A 23,256-nucleotide genomic window follows, 5' to 3' on the forward strand; every position below is an offset into this window, starting at 1 on the left:
AGCAAGCAAGCAAGCAAACAAACAAACAAACAAACAAACAAGATAGCTAGCAAGCCAACCAACTAGCGAACAAGCAAGAAAGAAACAAAAAAAAAAAAATAAATATTAAAGCAAAACGAGTAGGGGAGGGGGAGGGAGCGGTCTTCGGTTCAAAGTTCGCACGCCGATCGTCAATAATAATTGTCTCGATCAACATCACAACAAAACAATAACAACACAATTCTTAGTTAAATTATATCTCAAGTATTATATAATATAATAATAACAATAATCTTTAGCTACGTCGCTATATGATCGGCGTCGGCGTCTCTCTCACTTAAGTGTCTACGGGAACTAACTCTCACTACTTGTGAATAAATACGCGTCACCAATAACGTGCGTTTATATATTTATTAATAATTAATTATTTATTTATATATTTATTTATTTAAAAGAAAAAAAAACAGGCCTGTTAGCCCGCCTATCGAGTACGAGTAGTCTACCTGTCTGTGGGTACATTGCTAGCAATGACTAATGCGGAGTACGGTATACAACAACAACAACAATACCCTTCTCCAAATAAATAAATTAACAAACAAACACCCGAATAATTAAAAAAAAAAAAAAAAAAAAAAAAAAGAAAGGAGAAAATTATATTAAAATATATATTATATATATATATATATATATATATATATATATATATATATATATTTTTTTTTTTTTTTTTTTTTTTTCATTCATTCATCCATTAATTCGTTCGAACCCTCAGTTAGCTAGCCAAGCATGGTTAAGCAGAGTGTAAGTATGTATGTAAGTAAAGTATTCACCGTAAGAGCAAAGCAAAGCTTACTTAGGTGGTAGTGGTGGGTGTAGCTAGTTTAGTAAAACGTGCAAAACGATAATATCACGGTAGGGGTGAGCGAGTATTATACGCGCGTATAGTATATATTATTATGATTGTGATATTTTTTTTTTTTTTTTTTTTTTTTATTTTATTAACCTATGGTCGTAAAAAAAAACTTATATCCATTCCACCGGAAACTAATCGGTAATTTAGACAATTTTGCGGCCCTAAAAAGGGCCTTTTATTATTATAAATGATGACGACGGACGGTGATGATGATGATGATCAATAACGTCAACCACCTCCATCATCATCATCATTTAACCGCCGAAACCGTACAGAGTGCGGCCCTGGCGTTTCAGAGCGTAGACGACATCCATGGCGGTGACCGTCTTTCTCTTGGCGTGTTCTGTGTAGGTGACGGCATCACGGATGACGTTCTCAAGGAACACCTTCAGAACACCACGAGTTTCCTCGTAGATCAAACCAGAGATACGCTTAACGCCACCACGGCGAGCAAGACGACGGATGGCGGGCTTCGTGATGCCCTGGATGTTGTCACGCAGCACCTTCCTGTGTCGCTTGGCGCCACCTTTTCCAAGACCTTTGCCTCCCTTGCCGCGACCGGTCATGTTCGCTATATATTATTATAGGATACACGATACGATACGAAACTGTACTAAAATGAACAGCGAACGCGTACAACGTCCGAAGCGAGCGAAACGGCAAAACTAACTACTTTGACAGAATGTAATCACGTTATATTTATACCCACGCCGCACGCCGGCGCGCGGCGTCCCCCCCCCACCCGCGCGGCGATATTTTGACCCCCCCCCCCCCCCCCCGCCCCCTCCAACCACCCCCGCCCTCCGGCGCACACCCAGTGTTAAAACAAATAATCAAATAATAAAATAAAATAAAAAAAATAATAATAATAATAATAATAAATAAATAAATAAATAAATAAAAATATAATAAAATAAATAAAACTCAATATTGTCAACTGTGAAACGGGACTACCTTCTAACATACAGGACAGCCCCTCCATTATTTCCTCTATGATAAGATTGAAATACCAGACTTTTTTTTTTATAAATCTAAAAAATATAATATATATCCCTATATAAGTGTCCCTGTATGACGGATTCTAATATACTATATATTGTTATTATATTATGTTATTGTTACTATATATATATATATATATTAGTTTGTAATGTTTTACATGTTTTTTCATACATACATACATACATACATACATACATACATACACCCCACCGTTAGAAACATTCATATAGTAGAATCAAATTGCGGCCCTGAAAAGGGCCTTTTCATTATTATTATTAATTTGAAGAAAACTTAAGCGCGTTCACCACGGATACGACGGGCAAGTTGGATGTCCTTGGGCATGATGGTAACTCGCTTAGCGTGGATGGCGCACAAGTTGGTGTCTTCGAAAAGACCCACCAAGTAAGCCTCGCTGGCCTCCTGAAGGGCCATCACGGCGGAACTCTGGAAACGCAAGTCGGTCTTGAAGTCCTGGGCGATTTCTCTGACCAGCCGCTGGAACGGCAACTTGCGGATCAGAAGCTCGGTGCTCTTCTGGTAGCGGCGGATCTCACGGAGGGCGACGGTGCCGGGCCTGTAACGATGCGGCTTCTTGACACCGCCGGTAGCCGGCGCGCTCTTGCGGGCAGCTTTCGTCGCCAACTGTTTCCTGGGCGCCTTGCCACCGGTCGATTTACGGGCGGTCTGCTTCGTACGTGCCATGATCGTCTCTACAAACCACAAACACAAACAAACAAACAAACAAAGGCAAATACACTACCGATCACGACGCGAGCGACGATGGCAGCGAGAATGGCAGAATGAATAAAAATTCTGCAGTCCGACTCCAGTCTTTATATATATATACGTGTAGAGAGACTGACGTTACGCGATTAGGGTGGGGGGAAGTGAGAGTGAGATAGCGAGCGCGCGACCGCAAGCGAGAGCTAGCGAGCGAGGGCAGAAGTGTGTGCAAATGGGAGAGCAAGTGAGTGATGATTATTGTGCTACAAAAGAAGACTACTACTAACTACTACTACAACTATTACTTACCTAATTGTTAATCTATAATAATATTATTTTACTGAAGGAAAAGGACGACGAAAAAAAAAAAAAAAAAAAAAAAAAAACGTTGCCACCATCTGCCAACGTACAGAACATTATCTCCATTTTTTCTTAAAGAAAAATGATTGAAATCCCACTTTTTTGTTTTTTTAAACTAATAATACTACTACTATACGTGTACGTGTATGTTTATTCTATTTGCCTTGTATACCTTTTTGCCTGTACCTTTCCTGCACTCGATTAACCGCTAATTATTTTCTCTTTCAACACATCAAACTAATCGGTATATCTTTTGTTCAAGTGAAAATAAAGAATATATATTATATTATTATTTTCTCTTCAGTCGGACATATAGGTACATAATAATCGTGGATGTTTTAGCCTGTGACGTGATTATATATAATAAATATCACACACAGGTGTTTTCTATATATATATATATATATATATATATATATATATATATATATATATATATATATATATATATATATATTGTGATATTCTTACCGGTATATTGGCTTATTAAATGTGTGTTGTTAGATAATATTCAAACAAATACATAGGGATAGACAGACCGTCCTAACTTGCGAGAGACTACAATAACACTGAACAACTCTGTGGCCCTGAAAAGGGCCTTTGTTTTGTTATTATTATATTTTGATAGAGAAAGAGAGCGATCGTTGCACGACGACTATAAACGAGACGAGGAGGCGGCGGTGGTGGCACTGGAGAAAGTGATGGTGATGGTGATGCTGATGGAGGTCGTCCTCGTCCACGTGCTCGTGCTCGTCGTCGCCGTCGGGGAGTAGAATCACCGCGGCGATCACCTCCTCACTTGGAGCTGGTGTACTTGGTGACCGCCTTGGTGCCTTCGCTCACTGCGTGCTTGGCGAGCTCACCGGGCAGCAGCAGTCTCACGGATGTCTGCACCTCCCTCGAGGTGATCGTGGACCTCTTGTTGTAATGGGCGAGACGGCTAGCCTCGGCCGCGATGCGCTCAAATATATCGTTCACGAAGGTGTTCATGATCGTCATGGCTTTGGAGGAGATGCCGGTGTCGGGGTGGACCTGCTTCAACACTTTGTAGATGTAAATGGCGTAGCTCTCCTTCCTCTTGCGCTTCTTCTTCTTGTCTCCCTTGGCGATGTTCTTCTGGGCCTTACCGGCCTTCTTCGCTGCCTTTCCGCTAATCTTGGGCGGCATTATTATTTATATATTTAAAAAAACGGAAGAAGAAAAAAAAAAAAAATAAACAAATAACCGCAAAAGATATAAAAAATGCGCAAATAAACAAAACGAGAATCGAAAGTGACGCGTACCGTGCCGTACAGTAGAATCGACCGACGGACGAGTGGATACAAACACCAATGAACGATAATCCGAACACACTTACTTGATATATATAGACCGTGGTCGGCTCGAGGGCGCACCGGGTGTAACGCGCGCTACGACCAATAGCGGACCGTGCGCATCGCGCCGCCGCAATAGACTGCAAAACCTCCCCCCCCCCCCGCCTATTTAAAGAATAATAATAACAACAATAATAATAAATAAAAAAAAAAAAAAAAAAAGTCAATATAGGTGATTCGTTGTGAAGGTAAATCATCATTGTGTGAAAAAAAAAAAAAAAAAAAAAAAAAAAAAAAATTATAATAATAATAATATCCACAAATTGTTATAATTAATAAGAAAAGATACGGTTCTAAGTATTAATATAATTGTATGTTTGTTTACCTGATATTGGCGTGTACCAGGACAAGTGTTAATTGATATCATATGAGCTATACAATCAATTAATTAATATAAATCACACTTTTTAAATAAATAATTTTATTATTATTATTATTATTATTATTATTTTTTTTTTTTTTTTTTTTTTTTTTTTTTTTTAATAATATTCAAAATTCAAAATTCAAAAATCATTTATTCATGTAGGACATTTTAGCCGCTTATGAACGTAAAATTTTTACATTATAATTTTATATTTACCCTACCGTCCAGTTCGGTATATAGATCCAATTGAGAAGAACTGGCAAGAAACTCAATTGAATTACTTTTTTTTTTTTTTTTTTTTTTTTAAGCCAGTTTATTTACAATAGTTAATGAATTTACAAAATAAGTATTACAAATTAATATATCACTATGTCTGTTCTCGATCTCTGTGTGTACATAAAAACTATTATGTTTATTTATTTATTATTTTTCTTCGTTACATATATACACGCGGATTAATTGTACCGCGGAATCGACCTTCTTCTCCTCAAGAGACGCGCACTGCGTATTTCAGATCAGTATTGCGGCCCTAAAAAGGGCCTTTTTATTATTATTATTATTTTTTTTTTTCTCATTCACGTCACATCACATCACACCACACCACACCACACACATAAGACACACCGCGACGACGACGTAAGGACTCGACCGGCGAGCGCGCGCCGCGCAGGTGTGCTAGTCGGAGTGCGAGTGTGAATGTGAATGTGAATGTGAATGAATGCGAGCGCAAACGAGAAGCGAGACCTCTTAAGCTTTCTTCTCGGTCTTCTTGGGCAAGAGCACCGCCTGTATGTTAGGGAGGACGCCACCCTGAGCGATGGTGACACCGGAGAGCAGCTTGTTCAACTCCTCGTCGTTCCTTATGGCGAGCTGCAGGTGTCTCGGTATGATCCTGGTCTTCTTGTTGTCCCTAGCGGCGTTGCCGGCCAACTCTAGCACCTCGGCGGCGAGGTACTCCATGACGGCCGCCAGGTAGACCGGAGCGCCGGCACCGACGCGCTCCGCGTAGTTGCCCTTGCGCAGCAGCCTATGGATACGGCCCACCGGGAACTGAAGACCGGCGCGATTGGATCGCGACTTCGCCTTCCCCTTGACTTTGCCGCCTTTGCCGCGTCCGGACATATTGTGTGTCGTGTGTCTTGTAAATAAATATATAACACAGAGGAATAGGACAAACGTTTCGCGACCAGCGGGAAACGTTCGAGCGATACGACAAAATGTAAGTAATGAACGAATCCAATATTCGTAATATATATATACGTGTCGACGGGGGCCGCAGCGAGCTACGTGAGCACATCGGGGGGGGTTACGGAGAGAGAGAGAGAGCGAAACGTAGAGCGAGCGAGCGAGACAGACAGACAGTGTACTACTTGCTTGCTCGGTTACATTTTACGGATTATGTTGTCGTTGTTGTTGTGTGTTATACTACTTTGTACTTGTACAATGTTGTATGTATATATATATTTATTTATTTATCGGGGGAGTCGGGAGTCGGGCAGTCGGGCAGTCGGGCGTTCAGCAGAGACGGTGCTCGGTGATAATGATGGCGATGGCGATGGCGGGGTGACGGTGACGACTGTTGCTTGCTTTTGGATGGAGAAACGCATATATGGACAATAGAATGCATGCATGCATGCTCGCACGCGCATATATTTAAGAATATAGTTTTAAATTAAGATTTTATTGGAAGATTGTGTATGTACCTTGTGCCTACTACTTGTATATTATTATATATAATATATAATCGTCGTCGTCGTCGTCGTCGTCGTCGTGTTCGACGGTCGGTTGCCGTCTGTTCACCTGCTGTTTGATGAAGAAGATGAATCTACTACGACGTCGTGTCTCACTCGTGTCCCGCCTGCCAAGAAACCGTTTCGAATTCAGAAAAATATTGTTAGCCCTGAAAAGGGCTTTTTGTTTTGTTGTTTTTGTTTGCAGATACCACTACGACACACGCGCACGATCGGGGGCCGTAGTCAGCGTCGCCGTCGCCGTCGTCGTCGTCGTCGTCGTCGTCCATGGACGCAGAGCGGCGGGACGCGGCGGGGCGGCGGGGAGGCGCATCGCATCACACGCACCCGGGCGGCGACTGCGGCTGCTGCACCACCACACACTTTATCACACACCAAATGCGAACCTAATCCGTTCTCTATCGACAGCGACGACGGCGGGGTCGACGTCGTTGTGTCGTGGTGGTGTGGATGGAGGTGACAGCAGCTCTCAGCGTGGCCGACTCCGTCCGTCCGTCCGTCCGTCCGTCGGTCGACGTCTACTTCGCGACGAGAGAGACCGCACCGCCGAATTATTACTTCTTGGCTGATGCGGTCTTCTTAGCGGAGGTCTTCGATTTGGAAGCGGCGGCGGCGGTCTTCTTCGGTTTGGGCGCCTTCGGTTTCTTGGTCGGCGGCTTGGCGGTCTTCTTGGCCTTCGGTGCGGCGGCTGCGGCGGCGCCGCCTTTCGCCTTGGCCGGCGTGGAGGCCTTTCTCGCGGCGGCAGCGGCGGCGGCGGCGGCGGGTTTCCTTTTGGCGGCGGCCGCCTTCTTGTCTTTGGTGGCCGCCTTCGACTTGGACGGCGATGCGGCGGACGAGGCGGCCTTCTTCGCCTTACCGGCGCCGGCCGTCTCCTTCTTTCTGGACTTGGCGGTCGCCGAAGCGGCGGCGGAGGAGGCCGAAGAGGATCCCTTACCGCCGCCCGAGGCGGAGGCACCCGCGGAGCCGGTCCTGCTCGACGCCGTCGACCTCTTCTTCTTGCCCCCGGCGGAGGATTTCGACTTGTCGAGCTTGAAGGAACCGGACGCGCCCTGACCCTTGGTCTGAATCAGAGCTCCCGATTCGACGGCGCTCTTGAGATACTTTCTGATGAACGGTGCCAATTTTTCAGCGTCAACCTTGTACTGCGCGGCTATATATTTCTTGATCGCCTGCAGGGAGGATCCGCTGCGCTCCTTCAGCTCCTTAATGGCGTTGTTCACCATCTCGGAGGTCTTCGGGTGCGTCGGTTTGGCTTTCGCCTTCTTGACGCCGCCGGCCGCTGAAGCGGACGCCTTCGGTTTCTTCGCCGGCGTCGCCGGTGCGGGGGTTTCGGACGCTACAGCTGTGTCGGCCATCGTGTGTGTGTGTTTGTTTTACGCACGTGTAAATATCGATATAAAGATGAGAGATTATTCAATCAATTTTACACTTATTTTTGCTATGCTGCGTTTGAATGAATAAAGGTTCATCCGCAACCCTTTACAGGGTTGCAGGTGCGGGCCTCGAGCAATGGCTCTTTGCCCGGGCGCATACTGCGTAGGCTGCCGCCTACGCGTCGATTTTTTCGACCCGTAGGGCCGAGCCGACACTATTGTAAATAGTGTCGGCTAGGGGAAAAACATTTCTCGTGGGAGAAATGGGAAATGAGGGAAATCTATTCACGTCGTCGACCGTGCAGGGCCGGTTGAACCGTCGCCCTGCGTTGTGCCTGCTGTGCGCAGGAGATCTCGCGGCAATGCGCGCGTTGCGTCCGGGGGACGCGCATGGAGTGGGGCGAGGTCCCTTAGATGGGGGTGGACGCTATTATCCGCCCGGCTGAACATAGCGCGTGCCAGCCGGCGGACAAATTCGTCCACGCTAGGGACCGCGAGATCTCGGGCTATGACGTCATTTCTGACGTATCTAGCAGCGTCTGCGCACAGTCGCAAGGCACAGTTCTGCTGAACCTGCAGGCGCCGCCTCTGTGCATCGGAGCACAGTGCGTACCACGCGGGGGAGGCATACGTCAGCTGCGAACGAATATAGGCTTTGTAGATACCTACTTTCGTCCGCAGCGACAGGTTGGAACGTAGGACCGGTCGCAGCATGCCGCGTGCGGCCTTTGCCTGCGTGACCGCGCGTGAAACGTGCGCGGTCATACGCAGCGACCGGTCTATCTCGACCCCTAGGTAGCGCACTGTGCGCTCCCATGAGATGGGCGTGCCACGGAGGTTGAGAGGCGGCGGATAGTGGGTCCTGCAGCGAGTGGCGAGCGCCACCGTCTTACCCACGTTGACGGCGATGCGCCACTTGTCGAGCCACTCGGGCAGGAGGTTCAGCAGCCGCTGCATCTTGCGTGCGGCGGCAACGACACTGGTCGACGACGTGAAATAGGCACTGTCGTCGGCGAAAAGGGCGAGGACGACATCGCGCTCTCCCTCGAGGAGCTCATCCCTCAAGGTGGGGATGTCGTCGGTGTACGTCGCGTACAAAGCTGGCGATATGCAGCTGCCCTGCGGCACTCCGGCGGCGATGGGGTGGACGGTAGAGTCCGTGCCCTCGACCGTTACATAAAAGTTCCGGCCGGTAAGAAAATTGTCTATGACCCGCACGTAGGCTTGCGGCGTGCTAGTATACTCCACCAACTTGTATACTAGGCCGTCGTGCCACACGCGGTCGAACGCTTTCTCTATGTCGAGAAACACACCGACTACGCGTCGACCGCGGTTATGCTCGACGGCCATGTGGTGGAGCACGCGCGCAAGCTGGAGCGTGGTAGAGTGGCCGCCCCTGAAACCGTACTGTTCATCCCGCGGGGTGACATGCGGGTACAGACGGCGGAGCAGCGCACGCTCGAAGGTTTTAGCTACGTGCGGGAGCAGTGTTATCGGCCGGTAACTGGCCGGGAGTCTTTTATCTTTCCCGGCTTTCGGGAGGGCTATGACTCTACCTATTTTCCATAAAGAGGGAAAATGGCCGGTCCGGAGTATGCCGTTGTAGAGTTTGGTAATGAATACCAATGCTCTACGGGGCAGCTGGGCGAGTGCCGGGGTGGGTATTCCATCCGCCCCGGGCGCCTTGCGCCGAGGCAGGCGCTCGATGATGCGCCTGACCTCGCCGGGCGAGACGAATTTGACTTCCGTCAAGTCCGGCGGCGGGGCGGAACGGAACTCGCCTACGCGACGTACTACTCGCTCGTGATGCGCGACGACAGTATGCGGTGCGTCGGCGGCTACCGGATTGGCAGTAAACTGCCCCTCCAGGTGTTGTGCCAGGATGGTTGCCCGGTCAGAGGCTGCGTAACGACGTCTGCCCGCCTCATCGAGTAGCGGGCAGACGGGGGGTCGTGCTTTAGTGAGCTGTCGGTTGAGCGCGTAGAGAGAGAAGTCGTGCTCTCCCGCTCGGGAGATGACTCCCTCCCACGAGGAGCCGCGCCAATCGCGGACTCCGTCCGACAGCTCCGCAGCGAGGCAGTTGAGCTCACGCTTGACCCGCGGACAGCGGGTGCGGGCCCATAGGCGGCGGAGTGCTCTCTTGCGCGACAACTTATCGCGCAAGTGTACAGGTAATTCACCCCGACGACGAGCCGTCGAGTGAACTATGGTAGTGGCCGCCTCGAGCGCCTGTGTAATACGCTCATGTATGACGGTAGAGGCGGCCTCTATGCCCTCCGGCGTTGAAAAATCGCCGTCGAGGGGAATGTACTGGAGACTTGCGCGATAAGCCGTCCAGTCTGTACACCGCCGCCCCGACCTGCTTGACACGATATCCGTGCCGAGGTCGAGCGTGGCTAGAACTGGGAGGTGTTGCGTGTCCATGTCATACAACACCTCCAAATTGACCGGGCAAGGCACATGTTGTGTTAGTGCAATGTCCAGAACGTCTGGAATCCTATTTGGATTAGTGGGAATGTGTGTCGGGTGCGCTGGGCCCAACACATCATATCCGTGACAGTCGGCGTCACGGAGGAGTCTACGACCTATTGCCGTGTCCAGACGGCTCCCCCAAGCCGTGTGTTTGGCGTTTAGGTCGCCCATTAAAAGGGTGGGACTCCTCCCGTCCAGTACGTTCCGGACATCGGAGGGGCAGAATTCGTTACCAGGGGGGCGATAGGCGGCGTATATCCTCAATTCCGCGCCGTCGATGTTGATGCTTACTCCTATGGAGCGCATGACGCGGAATTCGGGGTGCTCCAATTCACAGTGCACGACGTCGCGGCGGACTAGTATTGCCGTTCCGCGGTATACTCTACCGGCCGGCGACCGCTCGTCGCGCCTATACGTGTAGTAATTGGGCACCCGGAACGTCTCCTTGGGAGACAACAGAGTCTCACCCAGGAGTATGATGTGTACATCCTGGGTGTGAGCAAGGAGACGGAGGTCTTGTGCCTTATCGCGTATCCCCCCGGGGTTCCAGTACACGACGCGGAGGGAGTTACTCCGCGACTCTGTACTGGCTAATAGTGGCCAATCCGGCGAGTGCCGCCGACTTGATGTCCTGTCCGGCCGCTAAGGCCGTGAGGAGGTCTGTAAGGAGCCCTATGATGAGCGTTAGGGCTCCATTATCTGCCGAGGCAGGGTGAACGCGCGTCTGTTGCGGCTGGGTGGTCGTCTGGGCCGACCGCCGCATAGGTTTGTGAGAATAGCGTGGGGCGGTGCCTAAAGGCGGCCACGCCCCCACCTGTTGCTCGCCCATAGCGACGGGCGCCATCTGGCGGCGAGCGGACGGGACTGCTGTCGGTAATGCAGTCCCTTGTGCCGGCAAACGAGACGGCTGGGTTGGGGGGGGAATTATACCCCGTTGTGAATTCACGACCCGAGAGCGTGATTGCGTCGCCCGGTCGACCTCCTCAAAAGGCGTAGATGTGACCGCCTGTTGCAGGCGGTTTCGTCGCCTTCGGCCGGCCCTGTTGCGCCGGCGGCGCTTAGGTTCTACGCCTCGGGTCGTGGGTGGGTTCGCCGGGGCCATAAGTGTGCCCCGGGCCGACGAGGTCGGTGGGACCGCTGTCACCGGGACCGGTGCAAGCGGTACAAATGTGCGTTGCGTGGGGGGTGCGCGCATAGGGAGTTGCGCGCGTGATTGCGCCGGCCGAGCGGGCGCACCCGCGCGCCTGTTAACGCCCGTGTTGGACGTCGGAGCTGTGGGGGCGGCAGGACGGGTTTGTATCCCCCTGCGGCGTGCCTCTCTCTTATACACCGCACACCGTCTATCGTTGGCGGTGTGCGGTTTGGCGCAGTTAGCGCAAGTGGGTTTGTGGTCGCGCGGCCGGTCGCAGTCGGCGGCCGCGTGTTCACCGGCGCACCGGACACATTTTATTGGTCGGTGACAATTGGCCGACGAATGGCCGAATCCCTGGCACCTGTGGCATTGAGCCAGGGAGGAAGTTGAGGGCCGCCAGCCCTCGATTGTAATACCACGCATGAATAAAAGTTCATGCGTGGCGTATAGACGGTCCAGCTCGTCCTTGCTCAAGGGATCGAGCTGGGCGTGGAAGACGCAGCCTGGGCGGCCGCGGCGAGCTGGGATACCCCGCACCAGTCTGACGGGGTAGCCCAGTTTGTCTAGGGCGTCGGCGACGGCGTCCGACGGCGTGTCGGACGGGAGCCCTCTTATCGCCACTTTGTGGGGCAATTCGGAGGCCAGGCTGTAACAGAACCAGCTGATCGCTGGGTCGGTAGCACTGGCCTCAGATAAATACTTTTGAACAAGACGGAACTCTTTGTCCGTCTTGCTAAGAAAACGCACGCCCTGTCCGAACGGGCGCGCGTTGGGCGGCTCACCCAGAGCGTGAGTGAGGGCGGCGAAGTGTTGTGTCCACCGCGGCAGACATTCGACTACGATGGGTGGGTATTTACCCTGCCCAGGCTGTCTTTTTGCCGCTCCCGACGATGTAGGTGCGGGAGGGGTTGGGGGCGCGGCGCAGGAGCGGCCGCGGCCGCATCCGCGAACGATTTGGTGGGGGATAATGTCCCCACGGAACGAACCTGTACGTCGACACTTTCAAGTGCGACGTACGAAGTTTCGTCATCCCTGTTGGGATGCCCCAAGGCGCCGATGGCGTCAAAGTCCATGACGCGCTCGTCCTCGCTGTCCATAGAAGGGGCAGGCGAGGGCGAGCGGGGGGGTGTGGCGCGCCGTGAATGCGGGCGCGCCTCGCACGGCGCGTTCACCGAGCGAGACGCACGGTCCGCGTAGCGCGGTGTGGGAGCGAGACGGGGCGACGGTGGTGTCTCGCCGGCGTCTAACCGCTTCTCGGAAGGAATTTCCGAGAGAGCGGGGGATGGCGGTGTGCGGCGTTTAGCGGCCGTAGACGGCGTGGCGCCTGTACTGTCGCCGCTCGGTTCGGTGCGTTCTCCTTCCGCAGCAATAATGTTGCGGTTGGCGAGCGCAATCCTAGCCTCGCGGCGGGTGTAAAACGGTCCCAGCTCTGTCTCTGGGACCGGTCGGCTGATTGTCGGGTCCGCGAGGTCCCGACAAACCACCTGCCTCGGCACTGCTTGCCGCTGTGGCAGGGGCGCCGGCGCCCTGGGCGCCGACGCGGAAGAAGAGCGGGTCGGCCGCTTGGCCGACTCGAAAGGTTTGCGGGGGGGTTTTCCCCCGCGCTGAGACATGGTCCCTAAAACCCTAAGGCCCTACGTAGTAGCCCACGAAGGGCGAAGGGGTTGCTGAACCGACGCCGCCCAAGTGGGGACTCAGGCGGTGCCCTCAGTCTCGCCGTGGGTGCACTTGTTCTCCCCGTGAGACGACACCCTACGGTTTGAAAGTGGGGGGTGTGGGGGTTGGAACCCCACGAACGATCCCTACTATGCTGGAGGGGGGGGGTGGAGTCGACACGGCCGGGAAGACCGTGCTCTCGACCGTTACCGTGAGTGCACTTGTCCTCCCCGTGAGGCGACACTCTCCGGAACGGCCGAGAGGGGTGCGGGGGGACAGAACCCCCGCGACGACCTACGGTCCCTAGCCCTACGACTCGACCGTGCCCTGGCGTGTAGCACACGGGTGCCTACACTGGTGCACCCAGGTGCACGGACTATCTCCCCGTCGGCTTGTAGCCCTCAGAAGGGCTGACGGCCTCGAGTTCGTCCTGAAAAGGACGGTCCTACTCGGTGGCGGCGGTACGAAGACACGGAGCACGAAGCTCCGGGCACGTGTAGGAGGAATCCGACTGTACAATCTTACGATTGCACAGTTGATTCCTCGGCGGTGAGCTGTAGCGGCGGCTGTGGCGTCCCACGGCGCTCGGCGGCAGCTCTGGAGGGCTCTCGAAGGCGCAGGAGTCACGACGTGCTGGGGAAGACGCTACTCGGAGTCTCGACGGTCGCCCGGAGTACTCACGAGAAGGATCACGCACGAACACGACGGTCTCACTGCAGGCACGGGAGCTCTCTATGCTGCGTTTCAGTACATGGCGACCGATGAAACCTTCGGCAATACCGTATCGAGAACCCGTGTGCCGCTAGACGTTTTCTCGTATGAACACTTCCAAGTTTTCACTAGCCCGCGTCCGATTAATTGCGTCTAAAACGTCATATTCACAATATTCAGGTCTGGACGACCCGCCGGAGTGACCTGTCCGAGTTGATCTCCGCATCCGACGCACCGCCGAGGCGGTGAGGTTCGCGTGCGTCGCGCGAGAGCGGTATATTTTTGTCGTTGTGTATCGCGAGTACCTCGGGTCCACTTTAAAAGTTATTTTTCTTAATTGTACACGAGTTTTTGGCGTGTACGAGTCGACGTTACAAGTGTGAAGATACCGTTCTTCGAATCTGTAGCAATTATTCAAACGTCGCATCGCTAACGCGTCTATTTTGACCGTCTCAAGTGGAGGGTCGTAAAACTCGCGCGGTCGGCGGCAGACGTACGGTCGATCGTCCAACCGCACGCTTAAGAACATACATACGGCGTCTGTCCATTTGTTAGAATGCAACCTGCATTTGTGGTGGTTATAAATAATCTTTTTTTTTTTTTTTTTATTTATTTATTTTTTTTTTTTTAAAGTATACGATTGTCCAGTAATTAATTAATTTATATATATTGCACGAGCGAACGAGTAAGCAAGCAAGCAAGCAAGCAAGCAAGCAAACAAACAAACAAACAAACAAACAAGATAGCTAGCAAGCCAACCAACTAGCGAACAAGCAAGAAAGAAAAAAAAAAAAAAAAAATAAATATTAAAGCAAAACGAGTAGGGGAGGGGGAGGGAGCGGTCTTCGGTTCAAAGTTCGCACGCCGATCGTCAATAATAATTGTCTCGATCAACATCACAACAAAACAATAACAACACAATTCTTAGTTAAATTATATCTCAAGTATTATATAATATAATAATAACAATAATCTTTAGCTACGTCGCTATATGATCGGCGTCGGCGTCTCTCTCACTTAAGTGTCTACGGGAACTAACTCTCACTACTTGTGAATAAATACGCGTCACCAATAACGTGCGTTTATATATTTATTAATAATTAATTATTTATTTATATATTTATTTATTTAAAAAAAAAAAAAAAAAAAAAAAAAAAAAAAAACAGGCCTGTTAGCCCGCCTATCGAGTACGAGTAGTCTACCTGTCTGTGGGTACATTGCTAGCAATGACTAATGCGGAGTACGGTATACAACAACAACAACAATACCCTTCTCCAAATAAATAAATTAACAAACAAACACCCGAATAATTAAAAAAAAAAAGAGGAGAAAATTAGAAAATTATATATATATATATATATATATATATATATATATATATATATATATATATATATATATATATTTTTTTTTTTTTTTTTTTTTTCATTCATTCATCCATTAATTCGTTCGAACCCTCAGTTAGCTAGCCAAGCATGGTTAAGCAGAGTGTAAGTATGTATGTAAGTAAAGTATTCACCGTAAGAGCAAAGCAAAGCTTACTTAGGTGGTAGTGGTGGGTGTAGCTAGTTTAGTAAAACGTGCAAAACGATAATATCACGGTAGGGGTGAGCGAGTATTATACGCGCGTATAGTATATATTATTATGATTGTGATATTTTTTTTTTTTTTTTTTTTTTTTTTTATTTTATTAACCTATGGTCGTAAAAAAAAAAAAAAAAAAAAAACTTATATCCATTCCACCGGAAACTAATCGGTAATTTAGACAATTTTGCGGCCCTAAAAAGGGCCTTTTATTATTATAAATGATGACGACGGACGGTGATGATGATGATGATCAATATCGTCAACCACCTCCATCATCATCATCATTTAACCGCCGAAACCGTACAGAGTGCGGCCCTGGCGTTTCAGAGCGTAGACGACATCCATGGCGGTGACCGTCTTTCTCTTGGCGTGTTCCGTGTAGGTGACGGCATCACGGATGACGTTCTCAAGGAACACCTTCAGAACACCACGAGTTTCCTCGTAGATCAAACCAGAGATACGCTTGACACCACCACGGCGAGCAAGACGACGGATGGCGGGCTTCGTGATGCCCTGGATGTTATCGCGAAGCACCTTCCTGTGTCGCTTGGCGCCACCTTTTCCAAGACCTTTGCCTCCCTTGCCGCGACCGGTCATGTTCGCTATATATTATTATAGGATACACGATACGATACGAAACTGTACTAAAATGAACAGCGAACGCGTACAACGTCCGAAGCGAGCGAAACGGCAAAACTAACTACTTTGACAGAATGTAATCACGTTATATTTATACCCACGCCGCACGCCGGCGCGCGGCGGTCCCCCCCACCCGCGCGGCGATATTTTGACCCCCCCCCTTCCCGCCCGCTCCCCTCCAACCACCCCCCGCCCTCCGGCGCACACCCAGTGTTAAAACAAATAATCAAATAATAAAATAAAATAAAAAAAATAATAATAATAATAATAATAAATAAATAAATAAATAAATAAAAATATAATAAAATAAATAAAACTCAATATTGTCAACTGTGAAACGGGACTACCTTCTAACATACAGGACAGCCCCTCCATTATTTCCTCTATGATAAGATTGAAATACCAGACTTTTTTTTTTATAAATCTAAAAAATATAATATATATCCCTATATAAGTGTCCCTGTATGACGGATTCTAATATACTATATATTGTTATTATATTATGTTATTGTTACTATATATATATATATATATTAGTTTGTAATGTTTTACATGTTTTTTCATACATACATACATACATACACCCCACCGTTAGAAACATTCATATAGTAGAATCAAATTGCGGCCCTGAAAAGGGCCTTTTCATTATTATTATTAATTTGAAGAAAACTTAAGCACGTTCGCCTCTGATCCGGCGAGCGAGCTGGATGTCCTTGGGCATGATGGTGACTCGCTTGGCGTGGATGGCGCACAAGTTGGTGTCTTCGAAAAGACCCACCAAGTAAGCCTCGCTGGCCTCCTGAAGGGCCATCACGGCGGAACTCTGGAAACGCAAGTCGGTCTTGAAGTCCTGGGCGATTTCTCTGACCAGCCGCTGGAACGGCAACTTGCGGATCAGCAGCTCAGTGCTCTTCTGGTAGCGGCGGATCTCACGGAGGGCGACGGTGCCGGGCCTGTAACGATGCGGCTTCTTGACACCGCCGGTAGCCGGCGCGCTCTTGCGGGCAGCTTTCGTCGCCAACTGTTTCCTGGGCGCCTTGCCACCGGTCGATTTACGGGCGGTCTGCTTCGTACGTGCCATGATCGTCTCTACAAACCACAAACACAAACAAACAAACAAACAAAGGCAAATACACTACCGATCACGACGCGAGCGACGATGGCAGCGAGAATGGCAGAATGAATAAAAATTCTGCAGTCCGACTCCAGTCTTTATATATATATACGTGTAGAGAGACTGACGTTACGCGATTAGGGGGGGGGGGAAGTGAGAGTGAGATAGCGAGCGCGCGACCGCAAGCGAGAGCTAGCGAGCGAGGGCAGAAGTGTGTGCAAATGGGAGAGCAAGTGAGTGATGATTATTGTGCTACAAAAGAAGACTACTACTAACTACTACTACAACTATTACTTACCTAATTGTTAATCTATAATAATATTATTTTACTGAAGGAAAAAAAAAAAAAAAAAAAAAAAAAAACGTTGCCACCATCTGCCAACGTACAGAACATTATCTCCATTTTTTCTTAAAGAAAAATGATTGAAATCCCACTTTTTTGTTTTTTTAAACTAATAATACTACTACTATACGTGTACGTGTATGTTTATTCTATTTGCCTTGTATACCTTTTTGCCTGTACCTTTCCTGCACTCGATTAACCGCTAATTATTTTCTCTTTCAACACATCAAACTAATCGGTATATCTTTTGTTCAAGTGAAAATAAAGAATATATATTATATTATTATTTTCTCTTCAGTCGGACATATAGGTACATAATAATCGTGGATGTTTTAGCCTGTGACGTGATTATATATAATAAATATCACACACAGGTGTTACTATATATATATATATATATATATATATATATATATATATATATATATATATATATATATATATATATATATTGTGATATTCTTACCGGTATATTGGCTTATTAAATGTGTGTTGTTAGATAATATTCAAACAAATACATAGGGATAGACAGACCGTCCTAACTTGCGAGAGACTACAATAACACTGAACAACTCTGTGGCCCTGAAAAGGGCCTTTGTTTTGTTATTATTATATTTTGATAGAGAAAGAGAGCGATCGTTGCACGACGACTATAAACGAGACGAGGAGGCGGCGGTGGTGGCACTGGAGAAAGTGATGGTGATGGTGATGCTGATGGAGGTCGTCCTCGTCCACGTGCTCGTGCTCGTCGTCGCCGTCGGGGAGTAGAATCACCGCGGCGATCACCTCCTCACTTGGAGCTGGTGTACTTGGTGACCGCCTTGGTGCCTTCGCTCACTGCGTGCTTGGCGAGCTCACCGGGCAGCAGCAGTCTCACGGATGTCTGCACCTCCCTCGAGGTGATCGTGGACCTCTTGTTGTAATGGGCGAGACGGCTAGCCTCGCCGGCGATGCGCTCGAAAATGTCGTTGACGAAGCTGTTCATGATCGTCATGGCTTTGGAGGAGATGCCAGTGTCGGGGTGGACCTGCTTCAACACTTTGTAGATGTAAATGGCGTAGCTCTCCTTCCTCTTGCGCTTCTTCTTCTTGTCTCCCTTGGCGATGTTCTTCTGGGCCTTACCGGCCTTCTTCGCTGCCTTTCCGCTGGTCTTGGGCGGCATTATTATTTATATATTTAAAAAAACGGAAGAAGAAAAAAAAAAAAAATAAACAAATAACCGCAAAAGATATAAAAAATGCGCAAATAAACAAAACGAGAATCGAAAGTGACGCGTACCGTGCCGTACAGTAGAATCGACCGACGGACGAGTGGATACAAACACCAATGAACGATAATCCGAACACACTTACTTGATATATATAGACCGTGGTCGGCTCGAGGGCGCACCGGGTGTAACGCGCGCTACGACCAATAGCGGACCGTGCGCATCGCGCCGCCGCAATAGACTGCAAAACCCCCCCCCCCCCCCGCCTATTTAAAGAATAATAATAACAACAATAATAATAAATAAAAAAAAAAAAAAAAAAAAAAGTCAATATAGGTGATTCGTTGTGAAGGTAAATCATCATTGTGTGAAAAAAAAAAAAAAAAAAAAAAAAAAAAAAAAAATTATAATAATAATAATATCCACAAATTGTTATAATTAATAAGAAAAGATACGGTTCTAAGTATTAATATAATTGTATGTTTGTTTACCTGATATTGGCGTGTACCAGGACAAGTGTTAATTGATATCATATGAGCTATACAATCAATTAATTAATATAAATCACACTTTTTAAATATATAATTTTATTTTATTATTATTATTATTATTATTTTTTTTTTTTTTTTTTTTTTTTTTTTAATAATATTCAAAATTCAAAATTCAAAAATCATTTATTCATGTAGGACATTTTAGCCGCTTATGAACGTAAAATTTTTACATTATAATTTTATATTTACCCTACCGTCCAGTTCGGTATATAGATCCAATTGAGAAGAACTGGCAAGAAACTCAATTGAATTACTTTTTTTTTTTTTTTTTTTTTTTTTTTTTAAGCCAGTTTATTTACAATAGTTAATGAATTTACAAAATAAGTATTACAAATTAATATATCACTATGTCTGTTCTCGATCTCTGTGTGTACATAAAAACTATTATGTTTATTTATTTATTATTTTTCTTCGTTACATATATACACGCGGATTAATTGTACCGCGGAATCGACCTTCTTCTCCTCAAGAGACGCGCACTGCGTATTTCAGATCAGTATTGCGGCCCTAAAAAGGGCCTTTTTATTCTTATTCTTATTTTTTTTTTTCTCATTCACGTCACATCACATCACACCACACCACACCACACACATAAGACACACCGCGACGACGACGTAAGGACTCGACCGGCGAGCGCGCGCCGCGCAGGTGTGCTAGTCGGAGTGCGAGTGTGAATGTGAATGTGAATGTGAATGAATGCGAGCGCAAACGAGAAGCGAGACCTCTTAAGCTTTCTTCTCGGTCTTCTTGGGCAAGAGCACCGCCTGTATGTTAGGGAGGACGCCACCCTGAGCGATGGTGACACCGGAGAGCAGCTTGTTCAACTCCTCGTCGTTCCTTATGGCGAGCTGCAGGTGTCTCGGTATGATCCTGGTCTTCTTGTTGTCCCTAGCGGCGTTGCCGGCCAACTCTAGCACCTCGGCGGCGAGGTACTCCATGACGGCCGCCAGGTAGACCGGAGCGCCGGCACCGACGCGCTCCGCGTAGTTGCCCTTGCGCAGCAGCCTATGGATACGGCCCACCGGGAACTGAAGACCGGCGCGATTGGATCGCGACTTCGCCTTCCCCTTGACTTTGCCGCCTTTGCCGCGTCCGGACATATTGTGTGTCGTGTGTCTTGTAAATAAATATATAACACAGAGGAATAGGACAAACGTTTCGCGACCAGCGGGAAACGTTCGAGCGATACGACAAAATGTAAGTAATGAACGAATCCTTTTTTTTTTTTTTTTTTTTTTTTTTTTTCTGAATGTGTTTGCTGTTGGCCGTGTGTGGCCTTTACAGCTTCACCGGACGCGAATGCAGGGGCGAGTGCTGATGGCACTCCAAGCCCGCGAGAGGGGAGCGACAATACGTCAGTTCTTTCTTATGGATTGCGGCGTGCACCTAAGGGCGCTAGAGTGGCTCGAACCTCGGCTTAGGCCACCGCACTTCGACCCCCGTCGAGGGACGGCGAAGGGTCGGTACGTCGGGGTGGGTGAGATTGCGACGCGGTTGTTATGCGCTCGGGCGCAAACCTGATCGCGCGCGGACCGTGTGTCGCGAGGGTTCTTCGCCCCCGCCGGCGGGGGCGGTGTGTGCGATGTGTGGGTGTGTTTGTAGGGGCTCTTGTCGAGGGTTCCGCGGTAGGTAGGGAGGGAGACGCGTTTGCCGTCGTAGTTGGATCATCGGGGTCCAAGAGTGCGTGCCTCGGGCGACGACGTTTTGGAGCGACGTTCTCTATGGGGGGTTTGTATTTGACCGCTCTTACTATGAGCGGATTTGAATGGGAATCGGCTGAGGCGAAGTAGCGTCGAGACGCTTGCTTCATAAATTGCCTTATAGTGGGTATTTTGAGGTCGCGGTGTAGATCCACGTTGCGCACGTACCACGGGGCGCCCGTGGCCCGTCGCAGAAATTTATTTTGCACCACCTGAAGGGGGTGAAGTAATGAAGGAAGGGCGTGGGCGAAGACGACACTAGCGTACGTCATCACCGGTCTTATACATGCTTTATAGAGCGTCAGCTTTGCGTTAAGCGACAATTGGCTGCGCTTGTTAATAAAGGGATGGAGGCGTCCCAGTATAAAATTGGCCAGGCCTCGGACGCGCTTAAGATGAGATGCGAAACTCAACTTGGAATCGAGTGTCACGCCTAGGTATTTGGCTTCGTTCGTCCAGGGGACGGGCGTGCCAAACAGCTGAATAGAGGCGGGAAGGGATGGTTTTCTTTTGGCCGTGAAAAGCACGGCGGCGCTTTTATCTGGGTTGACTTCGATGCGCCATTTTCTGAAACAGTAGGCCAGCTCGTCCACCGCCCGTTGAAGCCTGTTGGCTGCACAGGCGGCCGACGTGCTGTCCACATATAGGGCTGTATCATCAGCAAAGAGGGCGATTTGCACTCGGGCTGACGCGGGATGTCGTTGGTGTACAACGAGAAGAGGGTGGGGAGAGGACAGCGCCCTGCGGGACGCCGGCTCTAATCGGTCGTGCGCTGGAACGCACTCCATTGACGCGATAGCGATATGACCTATTGGACAAAAAGGCTCGTATGATGTGCACGAGCCTGTCCGGCACTCCCATCTTGTGCAGCTTGAAAATCAAGCCGCTGTGCCAGACTTTGTCGAAGGCCTTCGCCACGTCGAGAAACAGGACACATGTGACCCCTTTGGGATTTCAGGTGTCGGGCGTTGAGGATGTTCTACTACACGATGTACTTGATGAACAGCTGAGTGCTTGGCTCTGAAGCCGAACTGTTCATCGATCAGGATGCCTCGGACTGTAGCCAGTCTTTCAGGCGTGCGAGTATTAGCTCTCATACAGCTTCCCCAGCGAGCTGAGGAGACTGATGGGGCGAAAGCTGGTGGGAAGGGACTTATCTTTCCCAGGTTTGGGAAAGCCTATCGACATCGGCCTCTTTCCAAGCATCTGGAAAGATGGCATTGGTAAGGGCCGCATTGAAAATCGCTACTAGAAGTAGCAGAATGCGTTTCTGGCAGACTCTTAAGGAGTCTGTTAGTGATACCGTCGGCACCGGGTGCCTTCGGTCGGGGTTCCTTTGATGAGTTTCGCACCTCATCCAGTGTAACGGGGGGAGAGACGTAGTGGGAGGGATCGACAGGATCCGCTCCACCTCGGATTCTACCTTCTCTAGTGATGATCATCGGGCACCGGAAGGGTGCTCGGGATGCATTGGGCTTCGAGGCTGTCGGCTAAGCATTCAGCCTTTGTCTTCATCGAAAAGGCCGGACTGTTGTTTGTTCGGACCAGTGGCGGTAGGTCGGAGTAGTCTTGGTCTGTTTTGAGAGATTTGGCTACTCGCCAGTACGCGGTGTGGCTGGGGGTGAGTTCTTTAGTGAACTTATCCCATCTGTCTCGCCGAAGTTCCGCTATGCGACTCTTTACTTCGCGCTGTAAAGCTCGCAGGCGGGTTCGGTTTTCTCTGAGGGATAGCGATCATAATATCGCGTGGCTGCATTCTTCGCGCGCAGCAGAGCCCTTACGTCATCAGGCAGGTTCCATCTACGGTCGCCCGTGTCCGGAACCTCCCTGGAGCAGTCCTTGACTGCCGACTGCAGGTGCTCTGTGAGCGCGTCAATGGCTGTTAGTCGTCTCCTCGATAGTTCGATATGTCGGGGATGCGGTCCAGTGCCGGAGTGTAGTCGACTCGAGGACTTTCTCGAGCCGGCTCCAGTCTGTGACCGTTTTGAGTTGAGGCGCCCCGTCTGCTGGTGGGCCTAGCTAGAATGTGACGGGGCGGTGGTCGGAGATGTCAATTCGGCATGGACCTCCATAGAACTCAGCCTTAAGGCTACGTTCTTTAGTAGGGCCAGGTCGAGAATGCAGGGCTGGTGCCGAGGGTTTGCTGGATAGTGCGTCGGATGCACTGGGGGAAGGATGTCGAAACCCATGGAGAGCGAGGCGTTCCAGGGTGAGACCGTTTCGTGTTGGGATAAGCACAGCTCCAAAGTGTGTGCTTGCTGTTGAGATCTCCGGCTATATTACCGAATCCCCCAGGTCCATGAGAG

The 23,256-nt window shown here is 49.1% G+C and overlaps 8 protein-coding genes across 8 annotated transcripts; all 8 read right to left on the reverse strand.

Annotated features, from left to right (window-relative positions):
• Window positions 1-2,185: 2,185 nt before the first annotated feature.
• LOC128202147 (histone H3) lies at window positions 2,186-2,765 on the reverse strand. Its single transcript, XM_052901331.1, has one exon. It carries the CDS (start codon window positions 2,594-2,596, stop codon window positions 2,186-2,188), a length of 411 nt encoding a protein of 136 aa, XP_052757291.1. The 5' UTR covers window positions 2,597-2,765.
• Window positions 2,766-3,555: 790 nt separating this feature from the next.
• LOC128202155 (histone H2B.3-like) lies at window positions 3,556-4,459 on the reverse strand. Its single transcript, XM_052901340.1, has one exon. It carries the CDS (start codon window positions 4,142-4,144, stop codon window positions 3,773-3,775), a length of 372 nt encoding a protein of 123 aa, XP_052757300.1. The 5' UTR covers window positions 4,145-4,459; the 3' UTR covers window positions 3,556-3,772.
• A 776-nt stretch (window positions 4,460-5,235) lies between these two features.
• LOC128202149 (histone H2A) lies at window positions 5,236-5,951 on the reverse strand. The gene has a single exon (XM_052901333.1). It carries the CDS (start codon window positions 5,834-5,836, stop codon window positions 5,462-5,464), a length of 375 nt encoding a protein of 124 aa, XP_052757293.1. The 5' UTR covers window positions 5,837-5,951; the 3' UTR covers window positions 5,236-5,461.
• A 422-nt stretch (window positions 5,952-6,373) lies between these two features.
• LOC128202135 (late histone H1-like) lies at window positions 6,374-7,913 on the reverse strand. Its single transcript, XM_052901318.1, has one exon. It carries the CDS (start codon window positions 7,818-7,820, stop codon window positions 7,020-7,022), a length of 801 nt encoding a protein of 266 aa, XP_052757278.1. The 5' UTR covers window positions 7,821-7,913; the 3' UTR covers window positions 6,374-7,019.
• A 7,665-nt stretch (window positions 7,914-15,578) lies between these two features.
• On the reverse strand, window positions 15,579-16,121 carry LOC128202160 (histone H4). The gene has a single exon (XM_052901346.1). The coding sequence runs from the start codon at window positions 15,991-15,993 to the stop codon at window positions 15,682-15,684; it is 312 nt and encodes a 103-aa protein (XP_052757306.1). The 5' UTR covers window positions 15,994-16,121; the 3' UTR covers window positions 15,579-15,681.
• A 532-nt stretch (window positions 16,122-16,653) lies between these two features.
• Window positions 16,654-17,846, reverse strand: LOC128202146 (histone H3). The gene has a single exon (XM_052901329.1). The coding sequence runs from the start codon at window positions 17,114-17,116 to the stop codon at window positions 16,706-16,708; it is 411 nt and encodes a 136-aa protein (XP_052757289.1). The 5' UTR covers window positions 17,117-17,846; the 3' UTR covers window positions 16,654-16,705.
• Window positions 17,847-18,065: 219 nt separating this feature from the next.
• Window positions 18,066-18,965, reverse strand: LOC128202152 (histone H2B-like). The gene has a single exon (XM_052901337.1). It carries the CDS (start codon window positions 18,652-18,654, stop codon window positions 18,283-18,285), a length of 372 nt encoding a protein of 123 aa, XP_052757297.1. The 5' UTR covers window positions 18,655-18,965; the 3' UTR covers window positions 18,066-18,282.
• Window positions 18,966-19,544: 579 nt separating this feature from the next.
• LOC128202150 (histone H2A) lies at window positions 19,545-20,464 on the reverse strand. The gene has a single exon (XM_052901334.1). The coding sequence runs from the start codon at window positions 20,348-20,350 to the stop codon at window positions 19,976-19,978; it is 375 nt and encodes a 124-aa protein (XP_052757294.1). The 5' UTR covers window positions 20,351-20,464; the 3' UTR covers window positions 19,545-19,975.
• Between the last annotated feature and the right edge of the window lie 2,792 nt (window positions 20,465-23,256).

This window comes from Galleria mellonella, unplaced genomic scaffold (genome assembly GCF_026898425.1).
Source record: "Galleria mellonella isolate WM207_F2 unplaced genomic scaffold, CSIRO_AGI_GalMel_v1 utg778, whole genome shotgun sequence".
Taxonomy (NCBI): domain Eukaryota; kingdom Metazoa; phylum Arthropoda; class Insecta; order Lepidoptera; family Pyralidae; genus Galleria; species Galleria mellonella.